The sequence below is a fragment of the Cervus canadensis genome, chromosome 8, assembly GCF_019320065.1.
Source record: "Cervus canadensis isolate Bull #8, Minnesota chromosome 8, ASM1932006v1, whole genome shotgun sequence".
Taxonomy (NCBI): domain Eukaryota; kingdom Metazoa; phylum Chordata; class Mammalia; order Artiodactyla; family Cervidae; genus Cervus; species Cervus canadensis.
In genome coordinates, this window is record NC_057393.1 from 78,091,777 (window position 1) to 78,109,048 (window position 17,272).

General features: G+C 41.5%; 1 protein-coding gene and 1 long non-coding RNA gene across 9 annotated transcripts in view; one reads left to right on the forward strand and one right to left on the reverse strand.

Annotated features, from left to right (window-relative positions):
• The first annotated feature begins 220 nt into the window (after window positions 1-220).
• FAM13C (family with sequence similarity 13 member C) overlaps window positions 221-17,272 on the forward strand; it is a 138,208-nt gene continuing 121,156 nt past the window's right edge. For 5 of the 8 annotated variants that reach the window (XM_043476909.1, XM_043476910.1, XM_043476916.1 and 2 more), the window contains exons 1-3: window positions 631-761; window positions 10,187-10,243; window positions 15,139-15,334. In XM_043476909.1, coding sequence (XP_043332844.1) covers window positions 700-761; window positions 10,187-10,243; window positions 15,139-15,334 — 315 coding nt within the window. In that variant the 5' untranslated portion in view covers window positions 631-699. Of the gene's footprint in view, window positions 329-447; window positions 603-630; window positions 762-10,186; window positions 10,244-15,138; window positions 15,335-17,272 lie in introns of those variants that run through there. The other 3 variants (XM_043476913.1, XM_043476915.1, XM_043476914.1) reach the window with 3 other exon arrangements.
• LOC122446550 lies at window positions 6,119-8,147 on the reverse strand. Its single transcript, XR_006270896.1, has 2 exons — window positions 8,041-8,147; window positions 6,119-7,267 (listed from the first exon to the last, which is right to left on the reverse strand). It is a non-coding gene; the product is annotated as an uncharacterized LOC122446550 (long non-coding RNA).

Consider the following 17,272-nt stretch of genomic DNA (forward strand, 5'->3'; position numbering starts at 1 on the left):
TAAATTCTCCCCTCTCCCTGAGTTGGTTCATTCAGAGCTTTGAGGTCCTGGGCTGGGCGCTTCCTCCTGGGGACTGAAATAACAGAGTGCAGACTGACTGGTGTAGTGCTACGAGCCCTCTTTCAGGGCTCTTCTTTTTTTTCCTGGGCAATAAACATAGACACCAAAAACAGCAGTTATGATCCCCTCCCCCTTCTGGTTCCCTTCCAGCTTTTTCTGAACGATCTGTGCATCTCTGCGAGCCTCCATCCCTAGAGGGGGTAGCTCTTGTAAAACTGGTAGGAGACGTCTGGAAGAAAGCAAGTCCCCCGGGGATTTCAGCGCCTAGGTAGAAACAGTCGGGCTTTCCAGGGGGTGGCCGGCACGGGGAGGCCTGGATTAAAGGCGGCGCTGGGCTGGCGAGATTGAGGTCCCGGAGTACCGCTCCAGGTGCTCCTCGCGAGGGTCCCGGGTGCGGCTGGCTGCCGCGCCCCGCCCAGCTCTGTCCCCGCAGCCTCTCGGGCTGCCGGGCTTTGTGGTTCGCCCGTGCAGCTGGGCCCCTGCTGGGGGTGTCGTTACGAGCATGTGCAGACAAGCAGCCCAAGGTAGAGCGAGCGTGCCGGGTGAGCCCTGAGACTTGCCTTGCAATGCCATGTTTGTGTGTGTGCTCTAACTCCCAGAGAACAACCAGGGAGACGGCTCCCCGGCCGGACTTGGCTGATGTTTTCTTGTTTCTGTTTCAGCCTTCAGGATAATTCCTTCAGCAGCACCGCTGTAACAGAGTAAGTGATTCTTGTCAATACAATAAGATTTGCATGCCTTTCTCAGGAAGCAACTAACGTGAAGGTATCCTCCCCCGTCCCCAGCTGCTCTGGGCACTAGATGCATTGTCTCCAGTAATCTGGGGCTGTGAAGACCGGGAGACATGGGGACTGATGGGGCCCAGAAATCTTTACAGGTTGAAATCAGCCTTTTAGCAACTATGGGAGGGCTATTAAAGCAAACTGATGGCTTACGGGAGCACAGTGCTCCCAGATTTGTGTTCTTGGAGTTCAGGTTTTTGAAAAATAAATCTCTTTGACATGTCAGCAAGGAAGCTTTGTTGTGTTTTGCCAACACTGGTATCTGTTTTCATGAGCACGCTGTGTACATTTACAGCAATTAGAAGATGGATGTGAAATGACTCGAGTTGAATTCCAGCATGTGATAAATAGGCTAAACAGCCTCATCCTCTCCTTTGTACAGACTTTTAAGACAGTAAACTTTTCTTGAATGCCCTTTGTCAATTTTGTCTTCTGCCCTCAGAGATCTGGCTATCTTAGGACTGTGTTAATCTAGTCCTATGGTTAAAGCTTTTGATTGGGACAACTAATACCATTCAAACATGGAATGAAGGAGTGTAAATATTTTACTCAAGACCAGCATGCATGGTATTTTTTATTAGATATTTAGAGTTTATGCTTTTAATTCTTGTCATCCTTTCCTTAATTTTTTTAATACTGTATTATATGTATATGTTAAAAATTAATGGGTAGTGTATTATGCTAATCTATATGTAACTGATATGTAATTTACATATATATACATATATATGTATGAAATATCTATGCTTTATTTAGCAGTCTTTCTTTAGGCTAACTCACAGTGTTTACTTCTGGGACCTTATGATAGAAGTTACTCTAAATAGTTTCTCAGGAAAAAGAGGTGTATATGGTTATATACTCAACTACATTAAAAAATGCTGCAAGTTTGATACAGAAGTCCCAGTAACTTGGGAACTATTTGCTGAAGTTCCCTAAAACGCAAATAAATGATGTGAGGTTCAGTTCAAGTCACTGGATCAATGACTTGGTAATGGAGGACTATAGGGCCTCCCAAGCCCTCTTGATTTTTACATTCTTTTGTTTCTCTGGATGCTACTCTCTTAGTGTAGAACTTTGGGCTATCTTAGGTGGAGTTACTTTAAAAAAAAAAAAAAAAAGATCCAGGGTTGATTTTAGAAGATCCAGTATAAAATACTCATTGAAACCTTCATCATGTTAATGAACTTGCTTGGTAACAGTGCTATAACTTTGCTTCTCTAAAAGCCTTAGCGTGGGGAGAGGTGCAGGCCAGAGATGAGGCTGTGACTTGCTGGTCTGGGTGCACGGGTGTTGCTTTCTTCCTTTTGCTCTGCATATAGCACCAAATGCTTCCTGGGCCTGACTCTCAGGACCTGGTGTGGCTGAATCCCCAAAGTCAGCCACAGGCGTAGCAGCTTCAAAATGGAGTTCCTTACTTTTAAATTTCACATGGACAGTGTTTTAAAAATGGTTTTAGTTAAATGCTGGGGAAAGTCTGGTACCTTGTCTTTGGACAGTCCCCAAGGAGTTCTGATTGCATAAGATCTTGTTGTTGTTTTGAGAGAAGTGACAGTGATTTATTTTAAAAGGCACTGAGTGACAATTGGGATGCCATCTGGCTAATCTAAAAATCTGAGGGGCATATTTGAAGCATACCAAGTATTCATAGGTGTAACAGGACAGCCTAGGTCCATTTATAACTAGTCATTGTCTAATATAGTATTTTCTCCTCCCCTCAGTTTTCCTTGGTTCTTTAGGCATGACCCCAAAGCCAGCAGGATCAGAATGTGCTATACTGAGACAGAGAAGTAGCAGGTGATTCATAAATGTTCAGGTCTGGTCTTGGTGTACAGCACTTGCCTCTATTTTATGTTTTGGATAAAAGAAAACATCGCCTTCTCCTGTCTCCACCCTACTCCTACTTCCTGCTACCCACTCACACATACTTATCTTTTCTACTGCCTGAAATTCTACCTAGAGATTTGGTTTTTTTTTTTTTTTTTTTTGATGAAGAACTCTGGTGGTGACCCTTATTAAAATGGAAATTTAAAAAGTCTGTGTCCCTGGTAGGTGGATTCAAATTGTCATTAATATTTTAATATAAATTATGTTATTGGGTAGTCTAACCTAAGAGGGTTCTGCTTGGCCAGCTGGGGGTCTTTTAAGAGTCAAAGGGAGTGGGAATTGGGAGGGACTCAAGGACACATTTTTTTCTCTTCCTAATTTTTCCCATGCCTTGTCTGTCTCTCTCTGTGCAAATGTGGCCCAGTTCAGTTTCTTTTTTCTACCCAGATTCTTCCAAGATAAGAATGGCCTTGGCCTTGTGTTCTCTATCTGTGTACCCTCTCATCTGTTGCTTTTCCGTGGTCATTTCCTATGTTGCCCTGGCTAACATGTTATTTGAAATGGAGCATACCCAGCAGTGAATTCTGCGGCAAATTAGTTATCATCCAAAGCAGTAGCTCTCAAAACCAAAGGACTGTCAGTATCATTTGGGGAAGGGGTTAGGGGCTTATGAAAGAAAAATCCAGTTCCCAGGCTTTATTCTCAAGTGGAAACCTAGAGATGGGTGATCATGTTGGGATCAGCCAAATGCTGGTCTGGGTTTTGTAAACCTTTAGGTCAGCATTGAACATTTTGGAAGCATACTAGTTATGTGGGGGAAAAGTAATTTAAATGAAAACTCACATTCCTTGGCCCTATTCTCAGAGAGTCGATTTAGTGGAGCTAGCAGTGAGGATGAACCTGGAACTTAACTGTATTTTTCCATTTTAAAAAATTAATTTATTTTAAAAATTGAAGTATAGTTGATTTACACTGTTGTGTTAATTTCCGCTGTACAGCGAAGTGACTCAGTTACACAAGTATATACATTCTTTTTTATATTCTTTTCTATTATGGTTGATCCCAGGAAACTGAATATAGCGCAGCTTGCCATCTTACTCAGACACTCCAAGTGGTGCCGACACAAATGGTTCTGGGGGCACACTTTGAGAAATCCCAGAGGATTGCAGCCTGTATCTCTGCAACTGTGCCTTCAAGGAACATGGTACTGCAGGGAATGGCAGTCCCCCTCATTACCAATCTGAGACCTCTGTACTTATTTACCCCAAGTCAGAAAAGAGACTTATGGGTATTTCTTTCTCCACCATTCTTCTAAAAAAACAAGTCTTTCTCTCTCTCTTGAGCCTAGACTGAAGAGACTATTTGGTGGGCTTAGTGTGGAGCAGAAGCACCGCAGGCATCACTGCTTTATGCTTTGGAATCCTGGGAAATCCCTTAGCCACTGGGTGAAGGTAATGCTTACCTCACACCACTGTCAGGCTTATTTGAGATCATATGAAAGAGAAGATGAACTGCAAAGTACCTTTTAACATTTTTTTGTTTGTGGTTGATTCAGTTCAGTTCAGTTCAGTTGCTCAGTTGTGTCTGACTCTTTGCGACCCCATGAATCGCAGCACGCCAGGTCTCCCTGTCCATCATAAACTCCTGGAGTTTACTCAAACACATGTCCATTGAGTCGGTGATGCCATCCAGCCATCTCATCCTCTGTTGTCCCCTTCTCCTCCTGCCCCCAATCCCTCCCAGCATCAGGGTCTTTTCCAATGACTCAACTCTTCGCATGAGGTGGCCAAAGTATTGGAGTTTCAGCTTCAGCATCAGTCCTTCCAATGAACACCCAGGACTGATCTCCTTTAGGATGGACTGGTTGGATCTCCTTGCAGTCCAAGGGACTCTCAGAGTCTTCTCCAACACCACAGTTCAAAAGCATCAATTCTTTGGTGCTCAGCTTTCTTCACAGTCCAACTCTCACATCCATACATGACCACTGGAAAAACCATAGCCTTGACTAGATGGACCTTTGTTGGCAAAGTAATGTCTCTGCTTTTTAATATGCTATCTAGGTTGGTCATAACTTTCCTTCCAAGGAGTAAGCATCTTTTAATTTCATGGCTGCAGTCACCATCTGCAGTGGTAGTAGAGAAAGCAAAAGTCCAAGTAGAGAGATAACTAACTACCTTGAGCACTTCACAGGAAAATGATGACAAGGACAAATTATTCATGTATTATCTGGGCAACCACAAATTAAAAACTCTTGGACTTAGAATCTGGTTGATGAGAACCTCAAAGGAAATCATTTGATAGAGGTGTCTTTACATTTTTACTGTGAACAGCACTAAAAAAAACATTTTATATTGCAGTCCAGCACACACATACCTACATGATTTATTTAAACAAGTTTCGTGAAATAACACTTAGCCCTCACTATATTGACACTTTTTTTCTATTCTGTTTCTCTACCAATAATAAAAACAAAATGCTGGTAGCTGCTGTCTAATTTCAGGACCGTATAATTATTAACCGCGTATAATAGGTCACAATTTATAGTTTGAAAAACATTGTGCTAGAAGATGGTCAGTTTTGATATTTACGAAGATCATTAAAGAGATTGGTCTTTAAATTTCTTTATCAGAATAACATAGGAAGAGAATCTCATGCCTAGGACCAGTTGGGTACTTGATCTGAGTTGATTTTTTTCCCCCAGAGTTGGGATATCTGGATATGGGTTCCCACTGTGAAATCTAGTTTTATAATCGAGCCAGTATTGTGAATTTTCGGGGGGCTCTGGGGCAAGGACTCAGTAGAACAATCAGAAGATGTTAATTGAATAGAACTTGATGATCTTCACAGAAGCAAAGGAAAACCCAATTGAACTTAAAGAGCTTGTGTATGTGCGCCCTGGAAGCCATAGAAAGATCTATCTCATTGCCATATCTACAACCTAGAAATTGTGTTTTCTTGGGTGATGGCTGGAGTTGTTCCGTAGCCCTTAAAATCTGATCAGCTAATTAGGTCTGGCCTGCTACTTCAGAAAGCATCTGCAACTTTGTATGTTCTAGTGTTGAGTTTCCATTTTTAACTAATTGTGCTTTGAGAAGAAAGATTAATAAATCAAATGAGGGGGATAAAATAAAAAGTTCTTGCCAAATTCTTAAACAATAGGTATTGTTGAGCTCAAAGGTTGAACCTCTGTTTGAACCCTAGTTCTTTGGAAGCAACAATTCTCGATTTTTCTTCTTCATTAATCTTTCTACTTAGCTAGGTTGCTTTTATTGGGAAACATTTAATTCACATTACAAAGTTCAAATGATCTATTAAAGCAGATGCCTCAAATAGTGGAGAACAAGATAGCATTTAGGAATTATTGTTTTCCATGAGGTGGACAGAGTGGGTTATTGGGACTTCAAAAATGAAAAAAAAAGGAAAAGCAAGGAAATTGATCCAAGGTTGCTAGAGTGGTTCATTTGCATGCTCTGGATCCATCCATGTCCCTCAGTGCTTGGCCTCTTTTTTATTTATATGTTTGCCTAGTTGTCCACCTCTGGGGGGTGGGGAGGGGCAACTAATTAGATATCATGAACAGGCTCAGAGGTTAGTAGGGAGATGTTCCATAGGCCATACATTTTATCATTCATACCCAACTGTCAGACAAACATTGTATATGTACTTTAAGCAGTACTCTTAAAGTCAGCAGTGCTAAACATCATGAGCAGCTATACTTGGTGACAACTTAGTGGAGAATTTTTCCATCCTGAACATTGGGGTTAAAAGTATGATTAGAAATAAAGCAATTACTTTCCATTAGAAGTCTCTGTTACCAAAATCAGTTGAATATTCTAGAAGTTTTTCTTTTTTGACAGAGAGAAGAACCAACTTTGCATCAGTTTACTGTTAGTAACAAAATCCATTTACCTAGTTAAAGTCAGTCTAATCTTAATCCTGACAACATACACATTTTTTTTTTCAAAATTCCTTTTTCACAAACTTTTTGTCACTTTCTAGATCCAGACAAATTTGTGCTGTAATTTTTCATATGGAAACAGACAACCGTAGGAAAAAATTATCATCATTTTTCCTCAATAAAAATATCTCCATTCTTTATACATTCTCTTTTTTGACAACATATATCCTACTTGCTTTACATACCAAAATGTTTCACTTATCATTTTTACATATGAGGACTCACCAAGAGTCCTCAACAGCAGTTGCAATTTTTAACCCTTGAAAGTTTTAACAAAACCAAGAAACAAGTGATTGAAATGTTACACCAGCATTTTCTGACTGCAAACTTAAGAACATTCTTCATAACTTCAAAAAAACCATACATTTTTTATAGCATAATTTTTCTTCAGTGGTACGACACATATGTTTAATAAACCCAAACATCTTTAGTTACCCTTTTGGTCTTACAAGAATACAAAAGTAGGTAATCAGTTTATGGAGTAGTCAGAATAGCCAAATTATCCGTTCAGTTTTAAAGCCTTTTTTCCTTTGCATAGTTAACCCAAGGCTGAAGATCCAGGCAAAGTGGACTGTGTTTGTATTTCAAGGACATGATAAATGTCACAAACTTTTTCTCAGGCGTATTTTTGTTTTCTCAGGATCTGAAAAAAAAATTATCAAGTTAGCTTTCCCTAACTGCATATGCAAAAAGAACCAGTTTTTTGAATTTCAGGGCTTTCCTCTTAATCTTCTTCAGATTCTGAAGAATACTGTAGCCATACATTGTCCAAAAAAAATCATCTTTCTTTTTTAGTCATAAATTCACAACTAAAATTTTTCTTAATGAATTGAACCTGAATTTCCCATTTTACATCAGGCAACAAGAATACCAATCACCACAGATGGAATATACACTCACACACCAAACAACAGATCCATCATAAACCTCTCTGAGAGTGACCAGTACAGAGTCCCAAACAAACACTTTACGAAGTCCCAAAACAAACGGTCCTCAATGGTAGTCAGATGTCAGAACCAATTGGCAAAATGCCCAAATGACACTCGGTGCTCACAAACGGTCCTCAGCGGTAGTCAGATGTCAGAACCAACTGGCAAGAATGCCCAAATAGCACTTCATGCTCACAAACGGTCCTCAGTGGCAGACAGACATCAGAACCATTGGCAAAAATGCCCAAATAGCAGTCAGTGCTCAAAAATGATCCTCAACATTAGACATATGTCAGAACCAACTGGCAAAATGCCCAAATAGCACTCATGTCCCAAACAGTTCTCAACATCAGGCACACATCAGAACCAACTGTCAAGAATTTCCAAATAGCACTAGTGCTCACAAACAGTCCTCAACAGCAGTCAGAACCAATTGGCAAGCACTCACAAATGGGAATGTTGCCTGTGTGCGCACTGGTAGACTTACCCAGTCTTGGAGCTCGTCAGCTCAACCCAAATGCAAGTTTCCATTCCACCAAGAAAAGTGTAAGTTGGCAGCCAGTGCCAGTCAGGGGAGAAACAGGGAGGATCCTTAAAACAAATGGTTTCGGTTTTGGTTGTTTTCGGTACAGTTAATCTTCAGTTCCGGGGTGCTCATGTTCCCATTCCTTTGCGGTCAGTTCTCAGAATTGTGGCAGCTCAAGTCTTGGGTACAGTCCGGTCATCATGTAGTTTACTCCTCCACCTGGGGTTTTGGTATCTATGAGACAGCTCATAGGATATGGCTCAGAATATTATGTACAGCCCTTGAGAAAGAACTAAAGGTCCTTGTCTATGCTTAATGACTACCTTATTATTATTTAGTCTCCCTAGACTGTTTTCCTTTGTTTCAGCATTTCTCACTTCTCTGAGTAAACTTATTCTTTGATTAAGGTTTTTTACAGGCACAAGGCAGGCAGAAAACGTGGTGGTGGGGTGGGGGGGAGGGACCATATAGTCCTGCACCGTTTCATGATGACATAGAGGTGTGGGATTGTGAGGTGAGCGGGAGGGAGGTCCAAGAGGGCGGGGGTACATGTATGCACACAGCTGATTCACTTTGTTGTACAGCAGAAACTAATACAACATTATAAAGCAATTATACTAAAAAAAAAAAAAGTAGTGCTGCTCAAAGTGTGGGTTCACAAATTATAACTAGTCTGAGACAAGACCAGTACAGAAACAGGGAGCATGCTTTTAATAACTTTTATAAGAATTTGACATTCCTGTGACATTTTTACCAAATTATTTCTCCACAGTGGATTGGAAATAGAAAACCAACTGGTCAGTCCTGAATCCCAAAATTTTGAGAAGCACAGCTCCAGTGCCTAAGGCAGTACTTGGAAGGCAGTCAGTGCTCAGTAACGCTTGCTCAATTATTTCAGGCCCTTCCTGGTGGCTCAGACAGTAAAGAATCTACCTGCAAAGCAGGATACTTGGGATTGATCCCTGAGTCAGGAAAATTCCCTGGAGAAGGGAATAGCCACCCACTCCAGTATTCTTGCCTGGAGGAAGGAGTTTGGCACGCTACAGTCCGTGGGATCACAAAGAGTTGGACAAGACTGTGCGACTAGGCACACACACTTATTTCAGGGAACAGACTTGCTGAGGGGCCTGGGTTAATGATTTGATTCAAATATTTATTAAGTATCTACTCTGGGGTAACATTGTGGGCACTATGGCAGTATACCTAGAAAAAGACAGGATGGTATTTCTTTTCATGGAATTAACAACTAATTAAAAAGACCTCAGAGGTACAAAGAAACTACATAACAGCACTAGGCAAGAACTAGATGGTTACTAAAACCTCAGAATGAAAAGTAAACATTTAAGTACTAAGGTTAAAGTGGGAACATGGCATGTGGATGAACTTGGCAAGGAAAGTTCACAGAGCTTGTAAGGCTTGAGCAGTGAAGGCTGAGTAGGAGTTGAAGATAGAAAAAGCATTCCAGGTTGGAGCAGGGTGGGGTGAGGTTGGGTGGGATGGGGTGGGGAAGGCTGAGTACAGGAACAAAGTCTCCCTCATACACTGGGGTGAGACTGTGGTCCTCCTCAAGATGCCCTTAGGCAGTGTAGAACTCTGGAGATTTTTCAGTATGGAAAAGCCAAGAATTTTTCATAAGGTTATTTCATAAGTTTTGTGAAAAGGAAGGAGGTCAGGAAAGTCTGGAGGCCAGTGGAGCAAGCCAGATGGCAGCTGATGTGGTTTGGGACTGCCTAAGGCAGAAGAAATGCCAGGAGGCATGTAGCTGCATCCCTTTTGAGCCAACAACCATCTACAAGTCTTGGTGTCAGATGTTCCCTCAAGTGCTGTGAACACTTAGGTTGCTAAGGTCTTGTTAGTTGAGGTGATACAGAGAAGTGGATGAAAAAGGAGTGTTACCTCTGGTTCTAAGCATTTAAGCTCACATGATATGACAACATTGGTATCATTAATGGTAGACATCTGAGGAATTGACACTGGTTTGGGTGAGAGTGGTAAAGATTCTTCCTTTCTTTAGTTTCCTGTGCTAATCTTCAGATAATTCTAGAATATTGCTTCTTCTGCTTCAGGAGACAGTTGGATATGATGTGGTTTTATTTCCTCTCTTCAGGTGTGACGAAGACACAGTCTCTCTGCATGAAGATCAGACTGATTTCTCCAGTCTCAGGTAGGACCCACCATTGCCTGGTTCTTCATTATGAAGAACAGAAACCATCTGGTCTGGTGTCTTAACTCTCTTTGATTTCTAGTGATTTGTTCTCATGTCCTATTTCTTCTAATAGATTATTAGCTCTTGAAGGAAGTTTTGTTCACTTTTGGATACCTGCTTAGCACTCAGGACAGTATCTTTTCTATGGAGAATGCTCAGTAAATGCCTATTGAATTAAACATTGATTAGTGCATCTAAATGTTCCCACTAAATGTTCCCATCATAGACTTTAAGGAAGAGGTTCTAGAATTATTCACCAAACATGGCTGTCTTGGTCATCAGGGGGTTCATGGTATGATGGCAAAATCTTAACATTAACCATTTCTCTTACAAGTTTGCTGTGTTCAAGCACTTTCACATACATTTCATTATTTAATCTTAACAGCCAAAAGGAAGCTGTTGTTTCCTTCCTCATCCGAGGTGGAAAAAACGAGACTCAGAGGGATTATAGCTCATCCGGAATAACACAGCTGTGATGAGGCAGAGTTTGGACTCTGGTACATGTGACACAAAAGCCCACTTGTTGGATGAGGAACATTTGTTGAAGGCCTTTGTTTCATACTTTTTTGTGTGCATCAGAAACCAGTGGAGACAGATATGGGATGTAGAAATACAAATCAGTCTCTGCTCCCAGGGGTTCAGTGCAACTGGAGGAGATAGACCAAAATATAGATGACGATGCTACAGTACATTAAGTGCTATTTTACTACAGGGAAACAGAAGACTCACTTAGAAGGACCAAATAGCTCAGTGAGGTTTCTCGGATGGATTCCTAAAGAAAATTACCTGTGGCACATGACTCCTTTTTTTTTTTTTTTTGGTGGAATATAAGGCCAAAAAACTATGATGCTACCAAGCAGAGGGAACAAATTACTGGCTAGCCAACAGAGGGCAGAGAGAATTCAAGTTGAAGCAAGCAGTTCAGGATGGCAGGAACCCTGAGAGCTGAGGAGGCCCGGAGTGGTAAGAAATAAAGTTCCAGAGATAAACGAAGACCTGATTACAGAAGGTTTAAGTACCCTGCAAAGGAGTTTGGAATTTATCCTGGAGGCATTGGAAAGACTAAAAATAGCCCTTCAGTTTTTTCTTTGCAAACAGCTACTCACCTTAGGCCCCAGGTAAGAGTAACAATAGCCCCCATTTATTGGACTGTGGTCTGGAGCCAACTTTCTTTGGTAGGCATTTCACAGAGACTCTACTACCTGTACTACTGTACTAGAGATGCATAGTATCTTATGGAGGAGGGCGCAGAGGTGAGGTGGTGTGGCTCAGGATGCATTTCTAACAAGTGGGAGGATCTTTTGGACTCCTGTTCTTTTTAGAACACCATGTTCATTCTCAATTATGGCTGACTGCAATAAGAAGTGACATAAATTACATTACCTGTACTCTGGTTTGGGGATTCTGAGGAACCAGTAATAGGTTGGAAATGTATTCATAAAGATGACTTTTGTATTTATGTTTTATATTTGTATAATAAGAGAAAGATGCTTCCCCCTCCCCTCAACCTTCCTTGTTCTTCAAGTCAAGAATGACATTTACATCTTTTGGGTGCCTTGAAAATATGACATAAAAACAAAATTCAGGTTTTATTTCTAGGAAGCAGTCTATGAAAAGAGTCATTTTAGATTTGAAAAGTCACTTTTTTCTTATTCTTGAGTGTTCTAGAATTCTCCTTGAATGAGGAACATTTCAGTTCAGCTCAGTCATGTCCAACTCTCTGTGACCCCATGGACTGCAGCATGCCAGGCTTCCTGGTCCATCACCAACTCCTGGAGCTTGCTCAAACTCATGTCCATCCAGTTGGTGATGCCACCCAACCATCTCATCCTCTGTCATCCCCCTTCTCCTCCTGCCTTTAATCTTTCCCAGCATCAGGGTCTTTTCCAATGAGTTGGTTCTTCTCATCAGGTGGTCAAACGGTTGGAGTTTCAGCTTCAGCACCAGTCTTTCTAATGAATATTCAGGGCTGATTTCCCTTAGAATGGATTGGTTGGATCTCCTTAGAGTCCAAGGGACTCTCAAGAGTCTTTTCCAACACCACAGTTCAAAAGCATCAATTCTTCAGTGCTCAGCTTTCTTTATAGTCCAACTCTCACATCCATACATGACTATGGAAAAACCATAGCTTTGACTAGACAGACCTTTGTTGGCAATGTCTCTGCTCTTTAATATGCTGTCTAGGTTGGTAATAGTTTTTCTTCCAGGGAGCAAGCTTCTTTTAATTTCAAGGTTGTAGTCACCATCTGCAGTGATTTTGGAGCCCCCAAAAATAAAGTCTGCCATTGTTTCCCCATCTATTTGCCATGAAGTGATGAGACTGGATGCCATGATCTTAGATTTCTGAATGTTGAGTTTTAAGCCAACTTTTTCATTCTCCTCTTTCACTTTCCTCAGGAGGCTCTTTAGTTCCTCTTCACTTTCTGCCATAAGGGTGGTGTCATCTGCATATCTGAGGTTATTGATATTTCTCCTGGTGATCTTGATTCCAGTTTGTGCTTCATCCAGCCCAGCATTTCTCATGATGTACTCTGCATATAAGTTAAATAAGCAGGGTGACAAAATACAGCCTTGATGTGTTCCTTTCCCAATTTGGAACCAGTCTTTTGTTCCATATACAATTCTAACTGTTGCTTCTTGACCTGCATACAGATTTCTCAGGAGGCAGGTCAGGTGGTCTGGTATTCCATCTCTTTAAGAAACATTTAGGTTATGGTAAAAGCTGTTCTTCCTTCTTTTGTTGCTTACCCAAGAACATGGAGTATATAGATGAGTAGTATTTGTCTGTCGTGTGAGACAGATATTTCAAATGAACTAGAGACATTTATTTCAAACTCATAGTTTGATACTGGTTTCCAAACCTATTAGTGACTTAGAATTTTTTTTAATTGTAAATGATATTAAGGGAAAATAGTAACCAGTGTTACTGGCAGGAGTCGCAGAGTCAGACACAACTGAGCGAGTGAACTGAACTGAACTAACACGAAGAATTATTTCGCCTGTTGGATTTTCCTTTACCAGATACTAAGTTTGTCCTGAGGCTTAAGTTTAACTCTTTCACATAATTTTATTTCCACATCTTGCCCAACTGCATGCACCCTGGCCATGCTCCAGACCTCCCACCCCCATGTTGTCTTTGCTCTTCTCCCAGGAACTAGCTGGACAGCTCATCCTCCTGGTAGCATTTTAATTAGTTTAATCTTTTATCTGTAAAAAGACATCCTGAGCAGCAGGCATAGCAATCTTTCATTTGCTAGTCTTTTCTCTTGGCTCAACGTATTCTTGAGTCATGAGGAAGTACTTCCATGAAGAAGTGTTTCCTAGCTGACCTTGCCAAAATCTCTTTTTATGGCTGTTTCTGGTCAGTGAGCACGAGAGGAAAGCACCCACAGGGGGAAGTGGCCAGTCCTACAGAATCACATGACCAATACCAAATTGCTGCCAGTGGGTTCAGGACAATGATATTGATCATATAAAGCAGGAGTCCCCAAAACCTCTGGGCCACAGACTGGCTCCCTGGCCTGTTAGGAACCCAGGCCACACAGCAGGAGGTGAGTGAGCAAGCATGACGCTTCATCTGCTGCTCAGTTCCCTAGTTCCCCATTGCTCACAGTACTGCCTGAGCCATCCCCCACCTTGTCCGTGGAAAAGTGGTTTTCCACAAAACTGGTCCCTGGTGCCAAAAATGTTGGGGACCGCTGATGGAAGGGGAATGCTCCATTTGGCCATGGTAGTTGCTGAATTCTAAAATACATCTAGATTTAAGAGGGACAAATGACTTAAGAGTGTTATTACATCACTGTGTTTGAGGAAATTGAAATGGCGGGATGATGTTGCATTGAATTTGATTGATGGGTGAACGTGAACAGTGCTCTGCTAGTGCTGAGTATGTGCAGGTAATGCCAGCCCAATCAGTCTTCTCCAGCCATTCCACACCAACAGAACCAAGACACTTGGGTCTTTGGCTTTGCATTGAAAGTGTTGTTTAAATAGGTGGCTTGGTTGGGTGAAATTTGGCCCTTGTCTTATATTCTATTGAGGTTGTATGTATCTTATTAAAATAGATTCTAGTTAAACATTTTTTATAATTTATCTTTAATGAACTCATTAATCAGGCAGCATCGAGTCTTAGTTGTGGCATGTGGGATCTTAAGCTGTAACACGCAGACTCTCTAGTTGTGGTGTGTGGGCCCCAATTGCCTGGGCTCAGTAGTTACAGCTCAGAGCTCAGTTGCTCTGCCACATATGGGATCCTGGTTCTCTGATGAGAAATCAAACCTGTGTCCCCTGCTCTGCAAGGTGGACTCTCAACCACTGGATCTCCAGGGAAGCCCCTCTAGTTAAACTTTTAAATGCCTCTGAAAGTTGTAAGGAGATGATTGAACACTTGCCAGTGAGGAGCAAACATCAACACCTTGAGCCATGGACACAAGAGACTGAGGGCCCACTCCAGGTCTGAGTGAATTAGCCCTTCAGTTTGGCACCTTATTTAGTCACAGAGGTTTAGAGTCTTAATCTATAAAGTTGGGATGATCATAGCTAACTGGGATATGTCACATTATTATTGTGAAAGAAAAATATGACATATGTGAAACCATATTGAAGTGAAAAAAGGAAAGCAAATACGATAGCATGTACAAAGCTACAGCTACAGAAAATGTACCCTCTAGCAAAGACTGGAAGGGGGTGTGGCATGTTCTAAAAAGTGAAGTTCAGTCCCTCTGAAACAGTCTACACTAAAAAGTTTGCCGAGTACCATATAAATGAACAGCAGTGGGTATCGCCAGCCTCTTTCCCAGGGCGGGTTATTAGAGTCTTCCGTGCTTTCTAAACCCAAGTCTTTCCTATTCTAGAGATGAAGACAATAAAGAAAATTACCCCGACGCCAGGCCTCCGCTAGAGGAGCCCGCGCCGCCGCCCAGTGAGCCGCAGCATGTAGAGCAGCCCCCACGGCTGGACGTGCTGCGCTCCACCATGGGCAACTTCAAGTCGCGGAAACCCAAGTCCATCTTCAAGGCGGAGAACGGGAGGAGCCACGGAGAGAGTCAGGTAGCAACCTCCATCTCCTTGGGCACCTTGGCTGGGCCGGGTGTGTCTCTGGCGAGAACATGGTTCTGGTGAAGTTCTGAGCGCATTATTTTGTAGGCAGTGATTAGCTTGACTTGTCATTGGGCACCGGCGAACCGGGACGCATGCGTGCTCCCCTTCCATGGGTATTAATAGCGCTGTGTGCTGGGCAGTTTGCTCATTAAGCGCCCTTTCAAACTGCTACTCTTAAATGCTGGACTTTGACATTGATTGAGAGGAGCTGCTGCACTCTTTGCTGGGGAGAGTGGAGGAGGATCTCCAGTGATCTTCACTTACCCAGGACAGGAAACAATGGCCCCAAACTTGGAGACTCTTCTCAGCAGATCAAAAGTCCCAGGGTTATCTAGAGCCATTCTTTTTAGGCTGCAGTTTAGTGGCTTTGGAAAAACACTCAAGCAATGTATGTGCCTGTTTTAATGTGTGTGTAGAATCTGGTTCTTTGAGGTCAGCAAATATTTACATGTATGAATGAAGCATCTGTCCGACTTGATTCAAGTAATTCATTTTATCTACATACACATATTTGTTTATTTAGTTTTTTTTCTAGTTGTAGAGGGAGGTAGCAAAGAATATTATTTTTATAACTCTTAAAACCCCTCAAATAATTTATTCTCTCTTATAAAAAGAGATGAATACAACCCATTTTAATCTTACTGGGAGGTTAATGGTCCCAGCCTTAAGATTGTACTAGTAATGCACCTAACACAGTTTTGGAGACAAAAGTGGTTCATTAATGTGACCTTTGTTTTTTTGTTAACACTAAGCTATTGACATTGAATATGATGTGGGAGGCTCTCAGTGTAACACGTTAATTGTATAATAACTTGAAGTCCAGTCCTACCCAGCAAATAGGCACCAGGTGATCTCTGTTAGAACAACTTTGGCGGGGCAGTTTATTTCATCTTGTAATTTTCTTATTGGCCTTGTGATTTTTATCTCTCTCTTTTTTTTTTGGCATTGTGAACTCTTATTTAGTCAATTTTGCCATGAGATGAAATGCCCTCTGCATTCATGAAACTGTTGTGATTTTCTGAATTTGAGTTGAGTTGTAGGGCAAGGTTAAGTGTGAAATACCATTGGAGTTATGATGAACTTGAGACCCTGCCTACTGCTGAGCACACCCACCACATGTTTGTTTAGAAGTGTGATGCTGCGGAGGACACAGGTGCTCAAAGGGCTGCTGGCAGAGTCTGGGTCTGGGTAACCTCCGACCTTGAATCTCCTACTAAGGATCACCTTCAACACTGTGGGCTTTGAGTAACCAGCCATCTCTCCTTGAATGCCCTCTTTCTTGTCATCCTATAGTCTGGCCTGGTAGAAATTACCCAGTCGTCACTTGTAATAAAGTGCTAATGGCACAAGTCATTCCAAGTTTGTTGCTTATGCACAGGAAGATTCTAGGAGAAAGAGAGACTTGTGTAGTCTTCTCTGATAATACAGCATTGGAATCCTGGACTGCAGGTAAAATTTCCAATTCATTCCTAAGATCTCTGTGTACACAATGAGATTTTTACCCCCCTAACGACTAAGAGAACGTCAGTAATATAATTTTAGGTCTCCCATATTTTAGAGGAACTTGAAACAGATTTCGTTCTTCCCATTTACTTTGGAGAGATACATTTAACATTGGTTGAATACTGATCAAGAACTGAGCATCAATAAATAATATTATTAATAAAATCAGCTAACACCTATTTAAGCATTTACTGTGTTCCAGGCGTGTACCATGTTTACGACAGTCCCATGAAATGGTTATTATTATCTTTTTGTACAAATGGAAAAACAAAAGTTTAGAGGCATTACATAACCTCTTGAGTCAGATTTGGAAGAACTTGAGTGGAAACTCTTTTCCATAAAAGCACAATGTTCCTAACAAGAGATACCCAGAACTTCCAAGTA